Below are 18,744 nucleotides of genomic sequence, written 5' to 3' on the forward strand. Positions count from 1 at the left end.
AGAGTTGTCCATGTTGGTGTATTATTCATATATTCTTGGTCTTGGTTTCATATACACTAAAAAAAAGTAAATTTCTTTTGAAAATTACAATCCACTGACGATATATACTTGATGTTAAATTCTTGGTCGTATATATACAAATAAATAATTTAAGTATTTTCCTTTTGACAAAATGGCTTTATGTTTATTTTGCATACAATAGTTAAACTGAAAGGGCCAGTAGCAGTGAGTTCAAAGATTTTAAAAAATTGAAATATCAATACTAGAGGTTGACGACGTTTTTTCTTTTGAAAAAAATCAATAATAGAATTTTATAATCAAGAGTTTTGTAAGTTAATTAGCACGTCCTAATATTTTCAAGGTCTAACTGATGTGTGGATAGAGCAATCAGTATGTGGCATAGGAGTTGTCTCTATAACTGAGGGTAAAGTCATTTGAGAGGGGCATAAAGCTCTCAAGTGAGAGAGAGAAATTGAGTAAAGGTTATTAGGTTTATGTGTTTTTTTTTTATTAGAATTTGTAATTGATGATTTGTTCAAAGATTTTTATTATTATCCGGATATATGCATTTTTTTACAGATTTTTTTTGTTATCTATATGTTGAATTTCTTGAGTCAATTTGTAAATTTTTAGGGAGAGAGGCCAAGTATATAAATTTCGGAGCCAAAATTAAAGTTCTTATTGTTAATATACATACTAGTATTTTTTTTTTTCAAAAGTTGGGGGACCATGGGCCCCCTCAGCCCTTGAGTAGTTCTGTCATGGTAATGTACTAAGTTGGTTATGATGTTATGGCCATAAATATGATTTGATAGAACTAGTGTACAGTAGTTGCATTTTCAACAATGAAAATAAGAGAGAAGTGGAATCAACCTCATCAAATCTTGAATCATAGCAGTGCATTTTGATTGAAAGAAACTCAGAGTTAAAAGAAAATGTGGAAGCTCAAGATAGCTGAGGGTGGCAATGACCCTTACATCTTCAGCACAAACAACTTTGTTGGAAGGCAGATATGGGAATTTGACCCTGAGGCTGGTAGTCCAGAAGAACGAGCTGAGGTTGAAGAGTCTCGTCAAAATTTCTACAAGAACCGCTACCAGATCAAGCCCAGTGGCGACCTACTTTGGCGAATGCAGGTAACTCTCAATCTCTACTGTCTACCTTTCATATGTCCATATTATTCCTCAAGTACGTACGTAGTAAACTGTGTAAATACTATTATTCTTTTCTTCCTCTCTTTTTTATTATTATTATTTCTGCTTAATTTCAGATGGGATGGCAGATTTGAAAGCCCTCTAATTATGTATTTATGTATAGGTTACATACCCTCAATTTAATATATACCAATTGACAAACTCTACAAAGTTATTTCTTTTGATTACTTTTCTGTAATTGTCCAATATATATAAGAGAGCCCAGGATTTGGACTCTAGATTTTTTTTCTTTTTTAAGGAAAATCTACTCGCTAGAAAAGTGGTATATTTGTAAGTTTTAATTATACCCCTAATCCAAGAGCTTGTAACTCAATTGACATATTTTTGTGCTTCCCAAAAATATGTCTAGGATTCAAGTTTTCCTCTCCTTATTATGATTGTTAGAATATCAATTTTAGGTTTTATGTTATGATCTAATGCATCCAAAATATGAAAGATGGTCCAAGCTAGAATTCGAAGGCTAAACGAAGCAAATACTGCAATAATTCCATAACAATCACTTAATTATATGGTCTTGCACTTGTGCCTTTGTGTAAGAATTTCATCATTTCTTCCCTTGTGTGTATGTTTCTCCAAAAAAAAGAAAAAAAAAATTGATAAAAGAAATTATTTGTGTGGTTTGAGGGTGGTTGGCTTCGACATCATTAAAAAAATATTACATAAAAAGTGTTTATAATATATATATATATTTACATATATATATTTTTGAGCTATAATATATATATATATATATGAAATAGATTTAGTTTTAAGCGGTTATTTAGTGTCTTAAAAAATCCTTAAATACGATAAATACAAATATTGCATTTCAAAAAAGTTCGGAACTTCGGATTGCCATGACTGCATGCTACAGCAGGTTTACTGTTCCTAATTAAAAGTAATTAATCTTCCTTCCCCCCTAAGCCAATTTCGCTGTTCATACTTTACTGCCTTTGCCCTGTTTTTTTGAATGCTTAGTTACTCCTTTGTCAGTCAATATGCCCCTACTCCACAAGCATTTAATACTTCTAGAGTGATTATTGTGTTAAGGATGTGCAATAATAGATAAATTTTTGAATGGATATTTGTTAATGAGTGTCTTAAATGAATAAGTCAATGAATAATTAATATTAATTTATGAAACATAGTGAAACCTGTATGAACCATAATGAAACCTGTTTGAAATACTTTTTTCAATAATTCATTAGTTTACACCCATAACTTAATAATTTAAGGTTGCATACGCTTTTCATTAATGGCAAGTGATGACTTCGATAGAGATAACATGTATCTAAATTCATGATCTTTGTTAATGTCATTATGTAGAGCCACAACCACCACATGCTCACAACCACCACATGCTAACAGCCAACCTACTAATTATAAGTTACATTGGAGTATTAATTAGACTATCATGACAGTGATATGTATCCACTTTTAGTTTTATGTTTCTATTTTGCCAAATAAATTCAAGTCTTTATACATTGGAAAATGTTAACAAATGCGTTTAGAATAATAGTTAATAATTTATTTAAAGAAAGTTTTTATGGAAAAATAAAACAATAAATATTTTGACAATTTTTTTCATTTTCATAAAAATGGTGTCAAAACATTTCTCAAATAAATTGTTAACCATTGTTTTAAGAACATTTGTTAACATAACCCAAAATTATAGGCCATGTTAATGAATATTCATAAAACAATTATATCACCCCTTTTTTTTTATAAAAAGTTTATTAAAATATTTCCTAAATTAACTACCATTGGACACACGTTAACTTTCTCGTAATTTTATAACACTCTTGGAAATCTCACCTTAAACAAACCCAAAAAAAAAATATATATATATATATATATATATATATAATAATAATAAAATAAATAAAGAAAAAAAGAAGGGGTACTATGCTAGAGATGTGGGGTATGGACTTCACGTTTACTTTGCATTACATCTTTTGACTTTGTATTTATTTTTAATTGGGGCATTGTTAATTTACTTTTTGTATTGGAGATTAATCGGATAAATAATAAAATATAAAAAATTCAACATTAAAAACAATTCGAGTAATAGGCATATGAATACTTTCAATTTATGGGTAAAGATAAATTCCATACCGTTATCACTATCCTGATTTTGCCTTATTGATTGAATGTTCCTTTTAAAAATTATAATGTGTGTATATATATATAAAAATCAAAACTGTGTCTTAAATATTGTGGACAAAACTAGGATTTTGAGTTAAGGGGATCAGAGTATAAGTAAAAAAATTCAAGAAATTTCAACTATTTTCTAACCAAATTTATTATTATTATTATTATTATTATAAGGACACAAATTGATCCACAGTCCAATAAGATTTGGACAATGGCCCAATAAACCTATAACAATAGATTTGTTAGAAAGTGAGTTTAACACTGAACGTTCAATGAGTTAAAGGTAAATCACAAGTTGAAAAGAAGAACACTCCTCGGTCAAGTCCGAGAATGGCATATTCTTATATTTATCTCTCAAACTTATATGAATATTCAAGTTCTTGGTTACAAAGTGGTTTCTTTTCTCTCTTTTTTTTATCCCCCCTTCTGTAATGGAATCATTTCCCTTTTATACTCCTTCTCCTCCTTTCATCCTAACCTTCCACTTGTTGATCAAATAACTAATCTTCTTAATACTTGTCCCATTAGAACTTTTTTGAAATCTTTGTGGGTAGCTGTAAAGCTAAAGGTTACTGTTTAGGCATCACCTCCATATTAATGTGGCTAATTGGTTAAGTGCAGAGCATTCAATGTGGTGGTAACTTCTTTTTTACCAAATATTTTTCAATTCTCTGTTGACTCTCCTCTTTCCAAGGCTTATTCTCCTTCCAAGCATGGTTGTCCACTTCCTAGTACTTGTTGGGTGGTCAGACTTCAGGCCTCCACTCTGTTTCCCAAGGAGTTTTATCTTCTCAGACAACATCACTTGCTTGTCGTGACCAGCTCGCGCCTTCGACCTGATAACCTACTTGCCTTTACTAATACTTGTTTGTCCTCAGGCTCTTTGGCATCCTCGGGCACGGCCCACGACCCAATACCCTTATCCGAGCTGTAAGGTTGAATTTATTCAACCATCTAATTGGCTTTATTCCGTGCCAAATTTGCTTGTAATTCAGCATTTAGTAACCCTGTATTTAGGTGGGTTTGATGTAAGGGTAGTGAGTGAGATAGAGTGAAGTTTGCTCAAGAGTGTGCAAGAAAACAGAGACTCGCAGCTGGGACTCGTGGGTGACTCGCGGCTGCAAGCCGCCGAAGCAGCACACGTGCCAAGCATGCTGGAAGATGAACAGTCATGCTAGCTGGAGCACTACAGGACAAAACAGGACAACTGGCCATACGGTTATCTCGCGACTGGATCTCGCGACTTTGTCAAGCCGCGAGGTCAAGCCGCGAGCCACCCCTGTTTTGTAAAACCTGATGTTTCACATTCCTCTCCCACTCCAGTATAAATACCCCTATTACCCACGATTGAAAGAGAGCTTCCAGAGAGAATTTTGAGAGAGAAATCCTAAAGAAAAACAAGATTGATTCACACACAATCTATACCTTAGAGACTCTTCAAATTCTTCAACTCTCTTCCTCTCCATTGTCAAATCCTTGAGAGGCATTATACCAAACCAGGTTCTCACCATCATCATCATTATGAGACTGCTGTTTGGTTTTCTGGGAAGCAGTTAGGAAGGAACCAATCTTCATTGGTTGATGCTATGGTCTAGTAGCGGAATCCGGGAAGTTATAAAAGAAAAAGGTTCGGCGCAACCTCGTTGGAGCAAGAAGCTTGGAGGGCTTAGGTGCACTGGGTAGATTAGGCTTGGAGGGTCTATTGCTGTCCTTGTATCCCAACTGTATTTTCTAGTGGATTGTTTACTGCTTGGAGGGCGGCGGAGAGGTTTTACGCCGAGGGCTTCAGTTTCCTCTTCGATAACACATCGCGTGTTGTCTTTGTGTTTGCATCTTCCTTCCTCTCTATCTTTGCCTTTTTATTATCTGATGTGGTTTTATTTTGTTATGGCTTAGATAGTATTTAACCAATTTCGTATTATAGCATATGTTAAGTTTCCGCACACTAGTTGTTTGACATATTACTTGAATTGGTTAAGTTGTATTTTGGGGGTCTAAACGTTCAAAAGTGTTTTGTATACGTTTTTTTTTGAACTTTCACGAGCTATTTATCCCCACAATTATTATTATCTCAAATCATCTCTCTATTCCTTAACCAAAAACCATTGCTCTCAATCTAAATAATTTCTAAAACACTCATTTGCATAACTACAATAATTGTGTAAATTTTCCCAATTAACTTCAAAATACCCTAACATCAATCTATGAATCATTGTACAAAAATGCATTTGTGCTATAGTATTTGTGTAAATTTACACAGTAACAGTAGCACAAATGTATTTTTGCACAATAATGCATAGACTGATGTGAGTGTATTTTGGGGTTGATTGGACAAATTTGGGGTCTTATGTTATTTTACAATTGATGCAAATGCTATTATAATAAAATCAATGTACTCTCCCTCGTTAAGTGCGAGAACCTCCCTCCCTTAGTCTAACTAAGGGTATTGCTTTCTTTCTTTTTTGCTTACTTTCCGGCTGGTTCACTTACAGTAGACTACAGCTACCATCATGGCTGAGGATGTTATTGAGGGGTTGGAGAATATGCGATTAACAGTGGCTGAAGAAGATGTCATTGCAATTCCTGATGAAGAACGAGTGGCAGAGATAGAGAGTTGCACTCTGAGTCTAGTTGGGAAGTTCTTAACGTGCAAGCCATTCAATAAGAGAGCGGCAAAAAACACTATTCGGAGAGCGTGGGGGATAGACAAGGGTCTGTAGATAGTGGATGTGGGATCAAACCTTTTCCAATTCAAATTCCAAACTGAATTTGATATGGAACGAATCCTTAAGGGAGGGCCATGGACGTTTGATAACCAGTTGCTCATGTTGAAAAGGTGGCAGAAGTCGATGAGTGCCAGTAATGTAAAAATTGAGCATGCATCCCTATGGGTTCAGATTTGGGGGGCGCCGTTTGATATGTCGTCCCCACAAGTTGCAGCGGTAGTGGGTGGTAAATTGGGAATTCTGGAAGAAGTTGAGAAAAGGCGAAAACAGGACATTCAAAACTATTTCATGCGGGTTCGGGTAGCATTGCCAATATCGAAACCATTGAGGAGAGGGAGTTATCTAGCTGGGTCGGAGGGTGAAAGAGTGTGGGTTACTTTCAAGTATGAACGGCTCCCGTTGTTCTGCCATTACTGTGGTTTTCTTGGCCATGACACAAAACATTGTGCTGATTATTTTGCAGCAGGGAAGAAAGAAGGTCCGGTGCAATTCCAGTATGGGGAATGGATGAAAGCAGCCGGTGGCCGCCATAGGTCACCACAACGAAAAACTACTCCAGCTGATTCGGATGAAGGCAGTGCTGGATTGGAGCAACATGCGGAAGCTGATGGAGATCCGTCGTATAAGGTGGATGAAGCGGTGGCGGAGGAAGATCACAACCAAAACCCTAACGGAGACCATGTAACTGAAAAAGGAAATAGCGTGAATCAAGGGTCTGTTCCGGATATTCAGCAAAGTAATTCCGAAACGGTTGGTAATGAGGTTATTGGTTTGGAAAGTGAAGTTATGGCAGATACGGGAATAGTGGGACAGGTTTCAAACTTGAAGGGAATTGCTGACTCAGACAAATTGAAAAGTGATGGAATAATTGATAGTGGAGTTGGTGGGCTTAGTAGTAGGCCCAAACCAAAATGGACCCGGTTAGTGCGTATGGAAGTTGGGCCGGTTGCAAGTGAAGGACATAATTTTAAAGAGAAGCTGGGGAAGCATAAGACCATGCATTGCACAGAGGAAGATAAACACGATGTCTGGGATGCGCCTGGTTTGAAGCAGCAAAAGGTGGATGGGAAGCAAATGTTTTCTTCTGAAAAATCGGCGAGGGTGGAGACACACCCTTGCCGGGAGCAATGAGACTTTTAAGCTGGAACTGCCAAAGGCTTGGGAACCCTTGGACAGTTCGAAGCCTCCGGAATATCGTGAGGAATCAAGATCCCAACGTCTGCTTCTTAATGGAGACCAGACTTGACAAGGAAGGATTTGAGGAGTGGTGTGGAGACTTAGCTTTTCCTAACAAGATTATTGTTAAACAACCAAACACAGGAGGGGCACTGGCCTTACTTTGGAAGAATGGGGTGCAACTGGAATTAATAAACTACACCATGCATCATGTGTTGGTTAAGGTGGTTGAAGAGGATGGTTTTGTATGGTTCTTAACGTGCTTTTATGGCTGACCAGAAACTGATCAAAGATTTAAGTCATGGGCTTTACTTAATCATCTCAGGTCCTTTGTGAATGGGCCGTGGATGTGTATAGGTGACTTTAATGCTATTCTGAGCTCTTCTGAAAAATTGAGCAGACGACCGGCACAAGCAAGACTCATAGATGATTTTAGAGAAGCACTGGAGTTAAATGAACTAGAAGATTTGTAATACCATGGTTATCAATTCACTTGGAATAACAAAAGACCTGGAGAAGCAAATACTAGGGAGCGACTTGACTGAGCTGTGGCCACAGGAAGTTGGAGAAGAAAATTCCCATTGACTACGGTGACTCATCTAGCATCCCATGCCTCTGACCATGCGCCAATAATATTACAAACAAGGTCCCACAAGCAACAAGCTCGGAATAGAGGCTGGCGTGGTTTCAAATTTGAAGAATCATGGCTCCTTTGGGAAGAATGTGAAGAGGTAATTAAGGAAGTATGGGAACAAAGCTTGGAGAGTAGCTCAGATTTAGAAGCAATAAGGCAAAAGATTAAAACATGCGGAGATGAATTACAAGCTTGGGGGTCATCTAGAACACACCCCGATGCTAAGGAAATTAAACAACTCCAAACTCGGGTTGAAGTGTTACAAGCAGAGGAGTGTACAGTGGAGAACAGGGCTGAATTTTTGGAGGTGAGCAAAAAATTAGACAACTTACTAAGGCAGCAAGAAATTTATTGGGCTCAACGATCCCGGGTACTTTGGTTAAAACATGGGGACAAAAACACAAAGTTTTTCCACTCAAAGGCCTCACAAAGGCAACGGAGAAACTTTATACATGGAATTAGAGATGAGGAGAACAATTGGGTTGAAGCACAGGAGGATATAGCAAGGGTGGCAATCAATTATTTTGGGAATTTGTTTAGTGTTGGTGAATGTAGCCAAATAGAAGAATGTCTGCAAGCAGTCCCACAGAAGGTTACAGAGGAGATGAGACTTCTATTGTCTAGGGAGGTCAGTGCTGAGGAGATAAAGACAGCTTTGTTCCAAATGGGACCAACTAAGGCGCCTGGACCCAATGGTATGAATGCTCTTTTCTACCAAAAATTTTGGCATATTGTTGGTGATAATGTGATATCTGCTGTCCTTGATTTTTTAAATTCTGGTAATATGGTGTCTGAAATAAATTACACAAATATTGTGCTTATTCCCAAAGTACAGTCACCTGAAAAAATGTCAGATTTCCGGCCCATTAGCTTATGCAATGTCATATATAAAATTATTTCAAAGGCGTTAGCCAACAGATTGAAGTAGGTCCTTCCTCAGATTATTTCTCCTACACAGAGCGTATTTGTTCCGGGTCGCCTTATCACTGATAATGTGATGGTGGCATATGAGACCTTGCACACTATGCATGGAAGAAAGAAAGGAAAGAAAGGATCTCTTGCTCTCAAGCTTGATATTAGCAAAGCTTATGATCGGGTAGAGTGGGACTTTCTATGAGGTATTATGACTAAACTGGGTTTTCCTATGTTATGGATAAATTGGGTGATGACATGCATTACAACTCCAACTTTTTCTGTTCTCATTAATGGTAAACCTTTTGGTCATATATCCCCATCTAGAGGGCTCCGTCAAGGAGACCCCCTCTCGCCTTATTTGTTTCTCTTGTGTGCAGAGGGCTTTACTGCTTTATTAGCAAGGGCAGAGCTAGAGGAGCGTATTCATGGTGTGTCTATTTGTAGGAGAGCACCAAGGATTTCCCATTTGCTCTTTGCAGATGACTCTCTTCTTTTCTGCCAAGCTACTCAAAGGGAGGTTAATGAAGTAATTGGTATCACTCAGACATATGGAAGAGCTTCTGGCCAATGCATAAATATGGAAAAATCTTCGGTATTGTTCAGTAGCAATACTCCAAATACACAAAAAGCTTGGGTTAAGGATACTCTAGGGGTGAAGGAGGTGGAGCATTTTGAGACTTACTTGGGACTGCCCACACTGATAGGCCGAGCGAAGTACCATGCCTTTGCTTACCTAAAGGATAAATTTTGGAAGAAACTGCAAGGTTGGAAGGGTAAGATCCTCTCTAGAGCTGGGAAGGAATTATTAATCAAGGCTGTGGCCCAATCGATCCCCACTTACACTATGGGGGTGTTTTTATTACCAATAAAACTCTGTGATGAGCTAAACTCGATGTGTGCAAGGTTTTGGTGGGGACAAGCTGAAAATGAGAGGAAGATACATTGGAAGAGTTGGGGGAGGCTCTCTTAATCAAAAAGGAAGGGAGGAATGGGTTTCCGTGATTTAAGGGCCTTCAATCTCGCTATGCTTGCAAAACAACTTTGGCGTATGGTACAAAATCCGAAGTCTCTCATTTATCAATGTTTTAAATATAGATATTTCCCTAGGTGTAATCTGTTGGAGGCAGGTGATTCCACAAATAGCTCATATGTGTGGAAGAGCTTAATGGCTGCTATGCCTATTCTGAAGCAAGGAAGTTGTTGGCGTGTTGGAAATGGAGCTTCAATTAGTGTCATGAACGACAAATGGATTATGAACCACCCTACGTGTAAGGTTCTTCACCCCCCCGAAGTGCAGGAATGGGAGTGGAGAGTCTCAGATTTGATTGACCCGTATCTGAGGTGTTGGGATAGAGAGCTGATTTGGAATAAATTTCATGAAGAGGATGCTGAGGCAATTTGTAGAATGCCCTTGAGTCACCGGTGTGCAGCGGACCAACTCATATGGATTTACAATAGATATGGGAAATATTCTGTAAAATCCGGATACCATGTAGCAACACAAATTCTTAAGGTGGATGAATGGACTGAATGCTCATCGGGTTCAGCTGGAGTGGAGGTGTGGATGAAGTTGTGGAAACTGAATGTCCCATGCAAGATTAAAATTTTTGGGTGGAGGGCATGTCAAAACATTCTGCCAACCCGCGTCAATTTAGCCCAAAGGAAGATTATTGAGAATACGTACTGTGAGTTGTGTAAAAGGTTACTCTAATACTAATACGAATTGGCAACCCACAAACTACTCTGACATTCTAGTTGACTCCTTTCAGAAGTCCCTTGTTGTCTCTTCCATTGGTGCCTTCCACTGCACACAACAACTATCATCAGATACTAGCCATAAGCTAGTACTATAATCATCTTCAATTCCCATGTTATTATATTGACTTTCAACCTTAATTTTTGTTTCATTAATATATGTTGTTGGAAACTAAACACTTTTTAACCGATTCTTTCCATACTCTTGCTATGTTCACAATAATTTCTTGGGTTTAAAATTGATTTGATTAATTTGTAAAAATTTGAATATATTTTTTTTGGTAACCATAAAATTGGAATTAGGTTCTTTCGGGCATGGTTGAAAGAGGAAGGGGGACAATTCTCTTCATAGGCGATTCAGCTTTTCTTAATGGCATTCCCAGTTTCTTTGTCCATGACTAATCTGGTTAGACAGATTGTGGGGTTATGGTTTCTATTTTTAAAAAAAAAAATTTTTTTTTTTTAGAGTTTAGCTTGAATGCTGTCATTTAAGCTATAGAAATATGTTTTACGTTTAGGCTTGAAACTACGTAGTTTTGATTGGGTTAGCTTGGTCATCACTGAAACAACGTAGTTTTAGGGCTGATTTGGCAAAAATAAAACACACCAGCATAATGATGTATCACTTAACAACAGAAATTAATCGTGGAGGGTGAATTGCTAACGGAACCAAACTTCAGGGTGCAAAATCAAGTTTCTGAAGGGTGTAAAATCTAATCAACCCTAAACTTCAAGAGTGTAATTTGCAATTTACCCTTCTGGAAAAGTGTGAGGCTGTGCGTCTAAAATACTTTTTGGTCTCTATTAAGTGAATAAGGCTAATTTGGTGTTTAATCAATTATTTAATGGATACTTTTATTATCCTAAATTTATTTCAACAATGCAAACAAGTGCAGGTGATAATAAAAAAGACATAATTTGTTAATATATAAAAGTTAAAATGTAGCATTTATTGTTGTTACGTTCACTTGGTCCATTTTGAATATGTTGTAAAAATAGATCTCTTTTGTATTCATTCATGTCATTTTTCACATTTTTAATCTTTTGTATAGTGGAGAAATGTTATTTAATGCAAAAACTTTTGCATCACGCAAGTTAGTGACTAGTAACAATAATAATTGCAAGTGATAATTTTATTGTGCAAAACATTTTTTTTTTTTTTTTTTTGTAAAATACTATTTTGATTCCTAAACTTTACCAAAAGTTTATTTTCATCCCTCACATTTAAAAGTTCATTCTCCCCCTAAATTATTGAAAAGTTTATTTTTCATCCCTAAATAATTGACAATATTTTACTTTCAGTCCTTCAACTTAAATTTCTTTTTCATCCTTAAACTATTGAGAAAAGTTCTTTTTTCATCCCTATTTTTGTATCTAAACTATTAAAAAATCTCTTCACAAAATTTTTAAGATGAAAAAATGACTCTTTAAAATTTAGGGACAAAAATAATTTTTCGGTAAAGTTTACCAAAACAGTGTTTTTACCAATTTTTTAGGGATTACGTAAAGCATGTTAAATAGCACATTTTTTTGAGGGAAAATAGCACATTTATTTATCTTGACTTTATGTTAAAAAATTATTAAACTATATTAAAAGAAAATGGACTTCATTCAACAAACTCATTATAAATCCTTTCTCAAAAAAAAAAAAAAAAAAAAAAAACTCATTATAAATCCAGCCCACCAAAGAATGAGTTGAAAACATGTTCTATCTAAACTAACCTTAGGATATTTTTTTTTTTTTTTTTTTTTTTTTTTTTTTTTTTTTTTGAAGTTGGTCCAAATTCTTCTTCTTTAGTTCAAGCCGTTACAACTTACAAATAGCCTAAAGCATTTCCTCTAAAAAAAAAAATAAAAAACCCTAAAGCCTTATCAATACTTGAGTGGATCCAAGTTGGGTGCAATGGTTACGAATGACTGATATGAAAAATTAACTTTTCAAATAAAAGTTAGAAGTTTGGGCAAGAAATAAGATAGGAATTTCGGATCTTTTTGAAATTGATAAATCGGACAAAATATAAAAACTTCAACCACAAATGATAAATTACAAATTTGTGATTTATAATTCATTTAAGATAGAAATTACCATTAGACTTGTAGTTTGGCTAGCATCTCTTGGTATTTCTAATGAAAATATTCATGATTCAAATCTCCACTACTTTGAACAATCAAATTATCCAAAACAAAGAAGAAGAGGGATTAAATCAAAAATAAAAGTAAAGTTAAAAAACAAATATAAGACGAAAAATAAGAAAAAATATTGGTGATTCTAGCCCAGTCATTTATTTTGTTCATTATTAGGGGATGCAGACACGAGAAGGTACGTATCATCATTAATTGAGAATAAAATAGGGTCTTTGCAATTATATATTATAAAAATATCAAATTTAAATGGTCAATAGGATTTGGTATTCTTTTGCAGTTAGGATTTGGTCAAAAAATTTATAGGTTCAACTTTTTCTCTTTGCTTTATTTTTTTTAAAAAAAATGATTATAATCAATGTCTAGACCATGTAGGAAGTTAAATTTGATGTTGGAACACCTGTCCCCAATGCCTTAGTTTTGTGCATGCAGCATCAGATTAAAAGGTGGCATATAGTAGTAAAATATGTGTCTACAATTTATATTATTGTAATGAAGAGGCTGGATCTATAAATGTGATTTTGGCTGGTTGATATAGGAAATGAAATTCTAGAGTATTAGTAGGTGATGATATTGGTCTCACTTGTGGGTACATTGTAATCTATAAAGATTCAAAATTTTTGATGATATTTAATTATATATTAGGCTTACTAATGCTTCATAAATTTGTTGACACTAATGCCATCCTTTTTTCTTTTTCTTTTTTTGTCAAAATGGTTGCAGTTTTTGAGGGAGAGAAATTTCAATCAAACAATCACTCCAATTAAGATTGAGGATGGGCAAGAAATCACATATGAAAATGCCACAACTGCATTGAAGAGGGCTGTCCATTTCTATACAGCCTTGCAAGCCAGTGATGGTCATTGGCCAGCTGAAAATGCTGGCCCATTGTTCTTCCTTCCACCCTTGGTGAGTTTCATCATTAAATAGCATCATTGTGATCAATACTTCATGGAACACAAACTATTTTCGCATACTTATTTACAAAGGATACATTAGTAGAGGTTTTTTTATTTTATTTTTTTTAATTTTTATTTTTGGTATCAAACTAAAAATGCCATACCCAATACAAAAAATTTCCACTTATATGGGTTTTGTGAGAGGTAATTGGTAGGGTAATACCATACTAAATCATTGAGGGGGAGAAAAACTATAGAAAATTGTGCTTACTGATATAATTTCTTTTAATTAATCCAATGTATACCACTGAAACATATTAGATTGATTTTAAAGTGAACAATACAATTGTTTCCAATACAATGTGAAATTGGATTATGAGATGCCTGATTGTGACTTCTTATGGTTTTCAAAAAATGCAGGTATTTTGTATGTATATTACAGGACATCTTAATACTGTATTTCCTGCTGAGTATCAAAAAGAAATCCTTCGATACATATATTACCATCAGGTACATTTTTTTGGAAGCTTTTACAAGTTAATCATAATGACAAAATTAGAGCTTCGGCTAAATTTCTTACCTACCTTTCTCTTTTAGTTCAATCTTTCCTATATAGCAACAATTTTGTAAATTTTGTATATTATTAGAATGAAGATGGTGGTTGGGGACTTCACATAGAGGGCCATAGCACCATGTTTTGCACGGCTCTCAACTACATTTGTATGCGTATGCTTGGGGAAGGACCTGATGGAGGCCAGGACAATGCTTGTGTAAGAGCACGAAAATGGATCCTTGATCATGGTGGTGTTACACACATACCTTCTTGGGGAAAGACTTGGCTTTCGGTATGACCATGTTCAGTATAAACTTATATAATAAAAATAATTCGTAATGTAAATGAAAATCTAACCATATTTCTTTTTACCAAATTGGAAATCGAATGTTCCTTTATTGTAGATACTTGGTTTGTTTGAATGGATTGGAAGCAATCCAATGCCCCCAGAATTTTGGATCCTTCCTTCGTTTCTTCCCATGCATCCAGGTTTGTACAATGTTTGTTTACAACTTCTATTTGAATCTGTCACCTCTACTTGAAGCTTTAACTACAGAGGTTTTACCTTATTTTATTTTTTAAGTTCATAATAAAACTTGCAACATTCTGAATTTCTATTTTACTAATAGCTTATCAATTGCTTTGTCTCTTAAATGTAGCCAAAATTTTGTGCTATTGCCGGATGGTGTACATGCCTATGTCATACCTATATGGGAAAAGGTTTGTTGGCCCTATTACATCCCTCATTCTTCAATTGAGGGAAGAACTCTACACAAAGCCATATAATGAAGTTAATTGGAAGAGTGTGCGTCATCTATGTGCAAAGGTGAGTTTATCTTAATTTTCTTCTTTTGGTCTATTTTTGTTCCTTGGTATATATACTTTTAAGTATTTCCTGCAATGCATTGATTATGCAAAACTATTATTACAGGAGGATAACTACTATCCCCATCCATTGATACAAGATTTTCTTTGGGATAGCTTATACATATTCACTGAGCCTCTTCTTACTCGTTGGCCATTTAACAAGTTGGTTAGAGAGAAGGCTCTTCAAGTAACAATGAAGCACATTCATTATGAAGATGAGAACAGTCGATACATTACCATTGGATGTGTGGAAAAGGTAATGTAACTTTACAATTAAGAAAAAACAATGGCGAGCTTCTACTTAGGCTATAAAACAGTTTACCAAATACCATATGCATTGAACAGGTTCTATGTATGCTTGCTTGTTGGGTTGAAGATCCAAATGGAGATTATTTCAAGAAGCATCTTGCTAGGATCCCAGATTACATATGGGTTGCTGAAGATGGAATAAAGATGCAGGTTAGTACTCATATTTAACAAAACAATTATAGAATCTTTTTTGTCTGTTGAAGATTACATTTCACTTTATATAGAATTGTGAATGAAAACATTCCCTAAAATGGTTTTCTATTTAGGTTTGGTTTTGGACACCAGTACATTCATTTAAATTTTTGAATAAGCCCAATCTTTGGTTTTCTAGTTTTAAATTTATGAGTGTTGATGTAGCTTGCAAGAAAAGAAGGGATTGCTGATTTTGATATATCCTGTTTTATTTGTATGCAGAGTTTTGGTAGTCAAGTGTGGGATACTGGTTTTTCCATTCAATCCGTACTTGCAAGTAATCTAGTAGACGAAATTGGACCTACACTTATGAGAGGACATGACTTCCTAAAGAGATCTCAGGTTTGATTTTCAATTCTTATTGCATTTGTTCACCATTAAAATCAAGCATAAATTTGACAATTTTGCTTTTACCAAAAAAAAAAAAAAAAAAAAAGAGGAAAAGCTATGTTTATTCAATCTAGTTATTCCATTTTCCCTTAAAAATGTAAAAGGTCATGGACAATCCTTCTGGTGACTTCAAAAGCATGCACCGTCACATTTCTAAAGGATCATGGACTTTCTCTGATCAAGATCACGGATGGCAAGTTTCTGATTGCACTGCAGAAGGTTTAAAGGTAATTGTTTAAATGATTCAATGAAGTAAAGTATTGCACCTCTTCCATAATCACTGTGTTCCTCACCAAATTCTTCTCTATTTCACAGTGTTGCTTGCTTTTCTCAAAGATGCCACCAGATATTGTTGGTGAGAAAATGAAACCAGAGCAATTCTATGATTCTATAAATGTCATACTTTCTCTACAGGTGAGGCTAAAATTTGCTGTTGTATCTTAGTTATTTCGTACATCTAGGCATCAATGGGAAATCTAGACTGCCCTTGGTTTTACTGTCGAACTAAAACTGGTTAATTACAAGAAAATAACTTATGCAAAGCTGATGGTGTTGTTTTCTGTAGCTTCTTCTCCTGAACTGTCTGCAATTCCAGTAGCTAGCTACCAGCCTACCACCATTACCTTATATTAATATGATAAACTCAATGTTTATTTCTAAGTATTTGAATTTGTTCATATCAATAAGCTCTATTCTATGGCTTAATGTAGAGTAAAAATGGTGGTTTACCAGCTTGGGAGCCTGCAAGAGCTGCAAAATGGTTGGAAGTAAGTAACTGTGTATATTGAAATGGCCTTAAGTTCTTTTGAAAATGCTTTAGTATCATCTTGTGCCCAAAATTAATGGAATGCTCTTTTTCTATTCTCCCTTCAGCTACTAAATCCTGTAGAATTCTTCGCGAATACTATTATTGAGCATGAGTATGTTGAATGCACCGCATCAGCAATCCAAGCTTTAGTTTTGTTTAACAAATTATACCCTAAGCATAGGAAGGAAGAGATTGAAAACTTCATTAAAAATGCTGTACACTACCTTGAAGACATACAAATGCCAGATGGTTCATGGTATGTACCTCAACTGGTTTATTAGATATGTTTGAGACGATTTTTTATTATACGAAGGAGTATTAGAGAAGATTGATTACATGATAAAGCATTTTGATAGGTATGGAAATTGGGGAATTTGCTTCACTTATGGTTCGTGGTTTGCACTTGGAGGTCTGGCTGCTGTTGGCAAGACTTACAACAATTGTCTCACTATGCGCAAAGGAGTTGACTTTCTACTCAAAATACAGAGAGATAATGGTGGCTGGGGAGAGAGCTATCTTTCTTGCCCAAAGAAGGTAAATGTCTCAACATGGAATGTGCTTTGAGCTTCTTTGATAAATTTTCATAATATCTTTGATTCAATCACTATTGAAAGCAGTTCAAGCACCTTTAATAACACACCCCATTTTGTTTCCCAAATTGTTATTAAGAGAAGAATCTTTGTCAATGAAGTTATTGTTTTTTCTAAACATGAGATTCACTGGATGCTACATAAATTATGTAGGAATATGTACCTTTGGAAGGAAACAGATCAAATTTGGTGCAAACTGCATGGGCAATGATGGGCCTTATTCATGCTGGACAAGTAAGTTGTTAATTTAAAAAATCTAGCATTATACATAATATCTATTCTTATGTTTTTTCTTTCATAATTCTATATCAAAACCTTTTGTAATAGGCTGAAAGAGACCCAACACCTCTTCACCGTGCGGCAAAGCTGATAATCAATTCTCAAATGGAAGATGGTGATTTTCCTCAACAGGTATCTCCTTGTAATTAACATAGCTTCCAAAAATCAAAAGAAGGAAAAAGATAATTTTTTAAAAAAGAAGAAGAAGATTGACATGAAGATAGTTTTCTTTCTTGCACTATGAAGAAAACAGGTTTAAAACTAGCTTGTGACACTAGGTGATTGAAACAAGAATTCTTTATCAAGGAGGGAAGAGGAGAAAGACAAAGTAACAAACTATGGAAATATATTATGCTTGAATTTTACTGCTAGGGTTTTCAACCATTTATATAATTTTTTTATGGCAGGAAATCACTGGGGCCTTCATGCAAAACTGCATGTTACACTATGCAGCATACAGAAATATATATCCGTTGTGGGCTCTCGCTGAATACCGCAAGCGTGTCCCATTGCCATCTAGAATCACTTAAGTGAAGCAGTGAATTCTGTAGTTCAAGTAATATATGAATGACACAAATAAAACCCAGTTTTTAATTCACTTACTATTCTGGGATGTAGAGGTTCATAACATTATTAGGCAGATTTGGATTCCTATAATCACTTATGTGGTACTACATGAAGGAATATCTATGTAATAATGATATAGACAGAACCTTTTCCACGATGTCCTTCTGAACTTATAATCATGACTAGTTATTATTGATTTTTACATTGGTACACAGTTGATACTATGTTACATCATATTTGAACTTGAACAGGTCACTTAAGTCACATTTAAAATAAGTCAATAAAATCAATTCTGGGCCAAAGGTCAATATATATATATTTGAAGAAAACATTCATTAAACTACAAAATACATTACAATCTTAGGGAAAGCGGGGAATACAAAATTCAAAACACATTAACCTCAAGTCTTTTCCAATAGTTTGAAAAAGAAAAATTAGGACATTGATAAAGATACACAATTTATACTAACCCATAAATTTATTTATTTTTTAAAATTATTTTTAGTACTTTTTTATCCCCAAATTCTCTATTACAAAAAAGTAAATTAATAACGCCCCCAATGAAAATAAATAAATAAAGAGGAAGAAGAAGAAT

At 35.0% G+C, this 18,744-nt stretch overlaps 1 protein-coding gene across 1 annotated transcript; it reads left to right on the forward strand.

Annotated features, from left to right (window-relative positions):
- Window positions 1-807: 807 nt before the first annotated feature.
- LOC115988911 (beta-amyrin synthase-like) lies at window positions 808-18,353 on the forward strand. The gene is made up of 17 exons (XM_031112550.1): window positions 808-1,136; window positions 13,419-13,604; window positions 14,015-14,104; window positions 14,242-14,439; window positions 14,552-14,636; window positions 14,807-14,973; window positions 15,079-15,270; window positions 15,360-15,473; window positions 15,738-15,857; window positions 16,010-16,132; window positions 16,221-16,319; window positions 16,616-16,672; window positions 16,779-16,969; window positions 17,070-17,247; window positions 17,457-17,537; window positions 17,631-17,714; window positions 17,990-18,353. Exons 1-17 carry the CDS (start codon window positions 936-938, stop codon window positions 18,110-18,112), a joined length of 2,289 nt encoding a protein of 762 aa, XP_030968410.1. The 5' UTR covers window positions 808-935; the 3' UTR covers window positions 18,113-18,353.
- The last annotated feature ends 391 nt before the right edge of the window (window positions 18,354-18,744 follow it).

This window comes from Quercus lobata, chromosome 5, assembly GCF_001633185.2.
Source record: "Quercus lobata isolate SW786 chromosome 5, ValleyOak3.0 Primary Assembly, whole genome shotgun sequence".
Classification (NCBI taxonomy): Eukaryota; Viridiplantae; Streptophyta; class Magnoliopsida; order Fagales; family Fagaceae; genus Quercus; species Quercus lobata.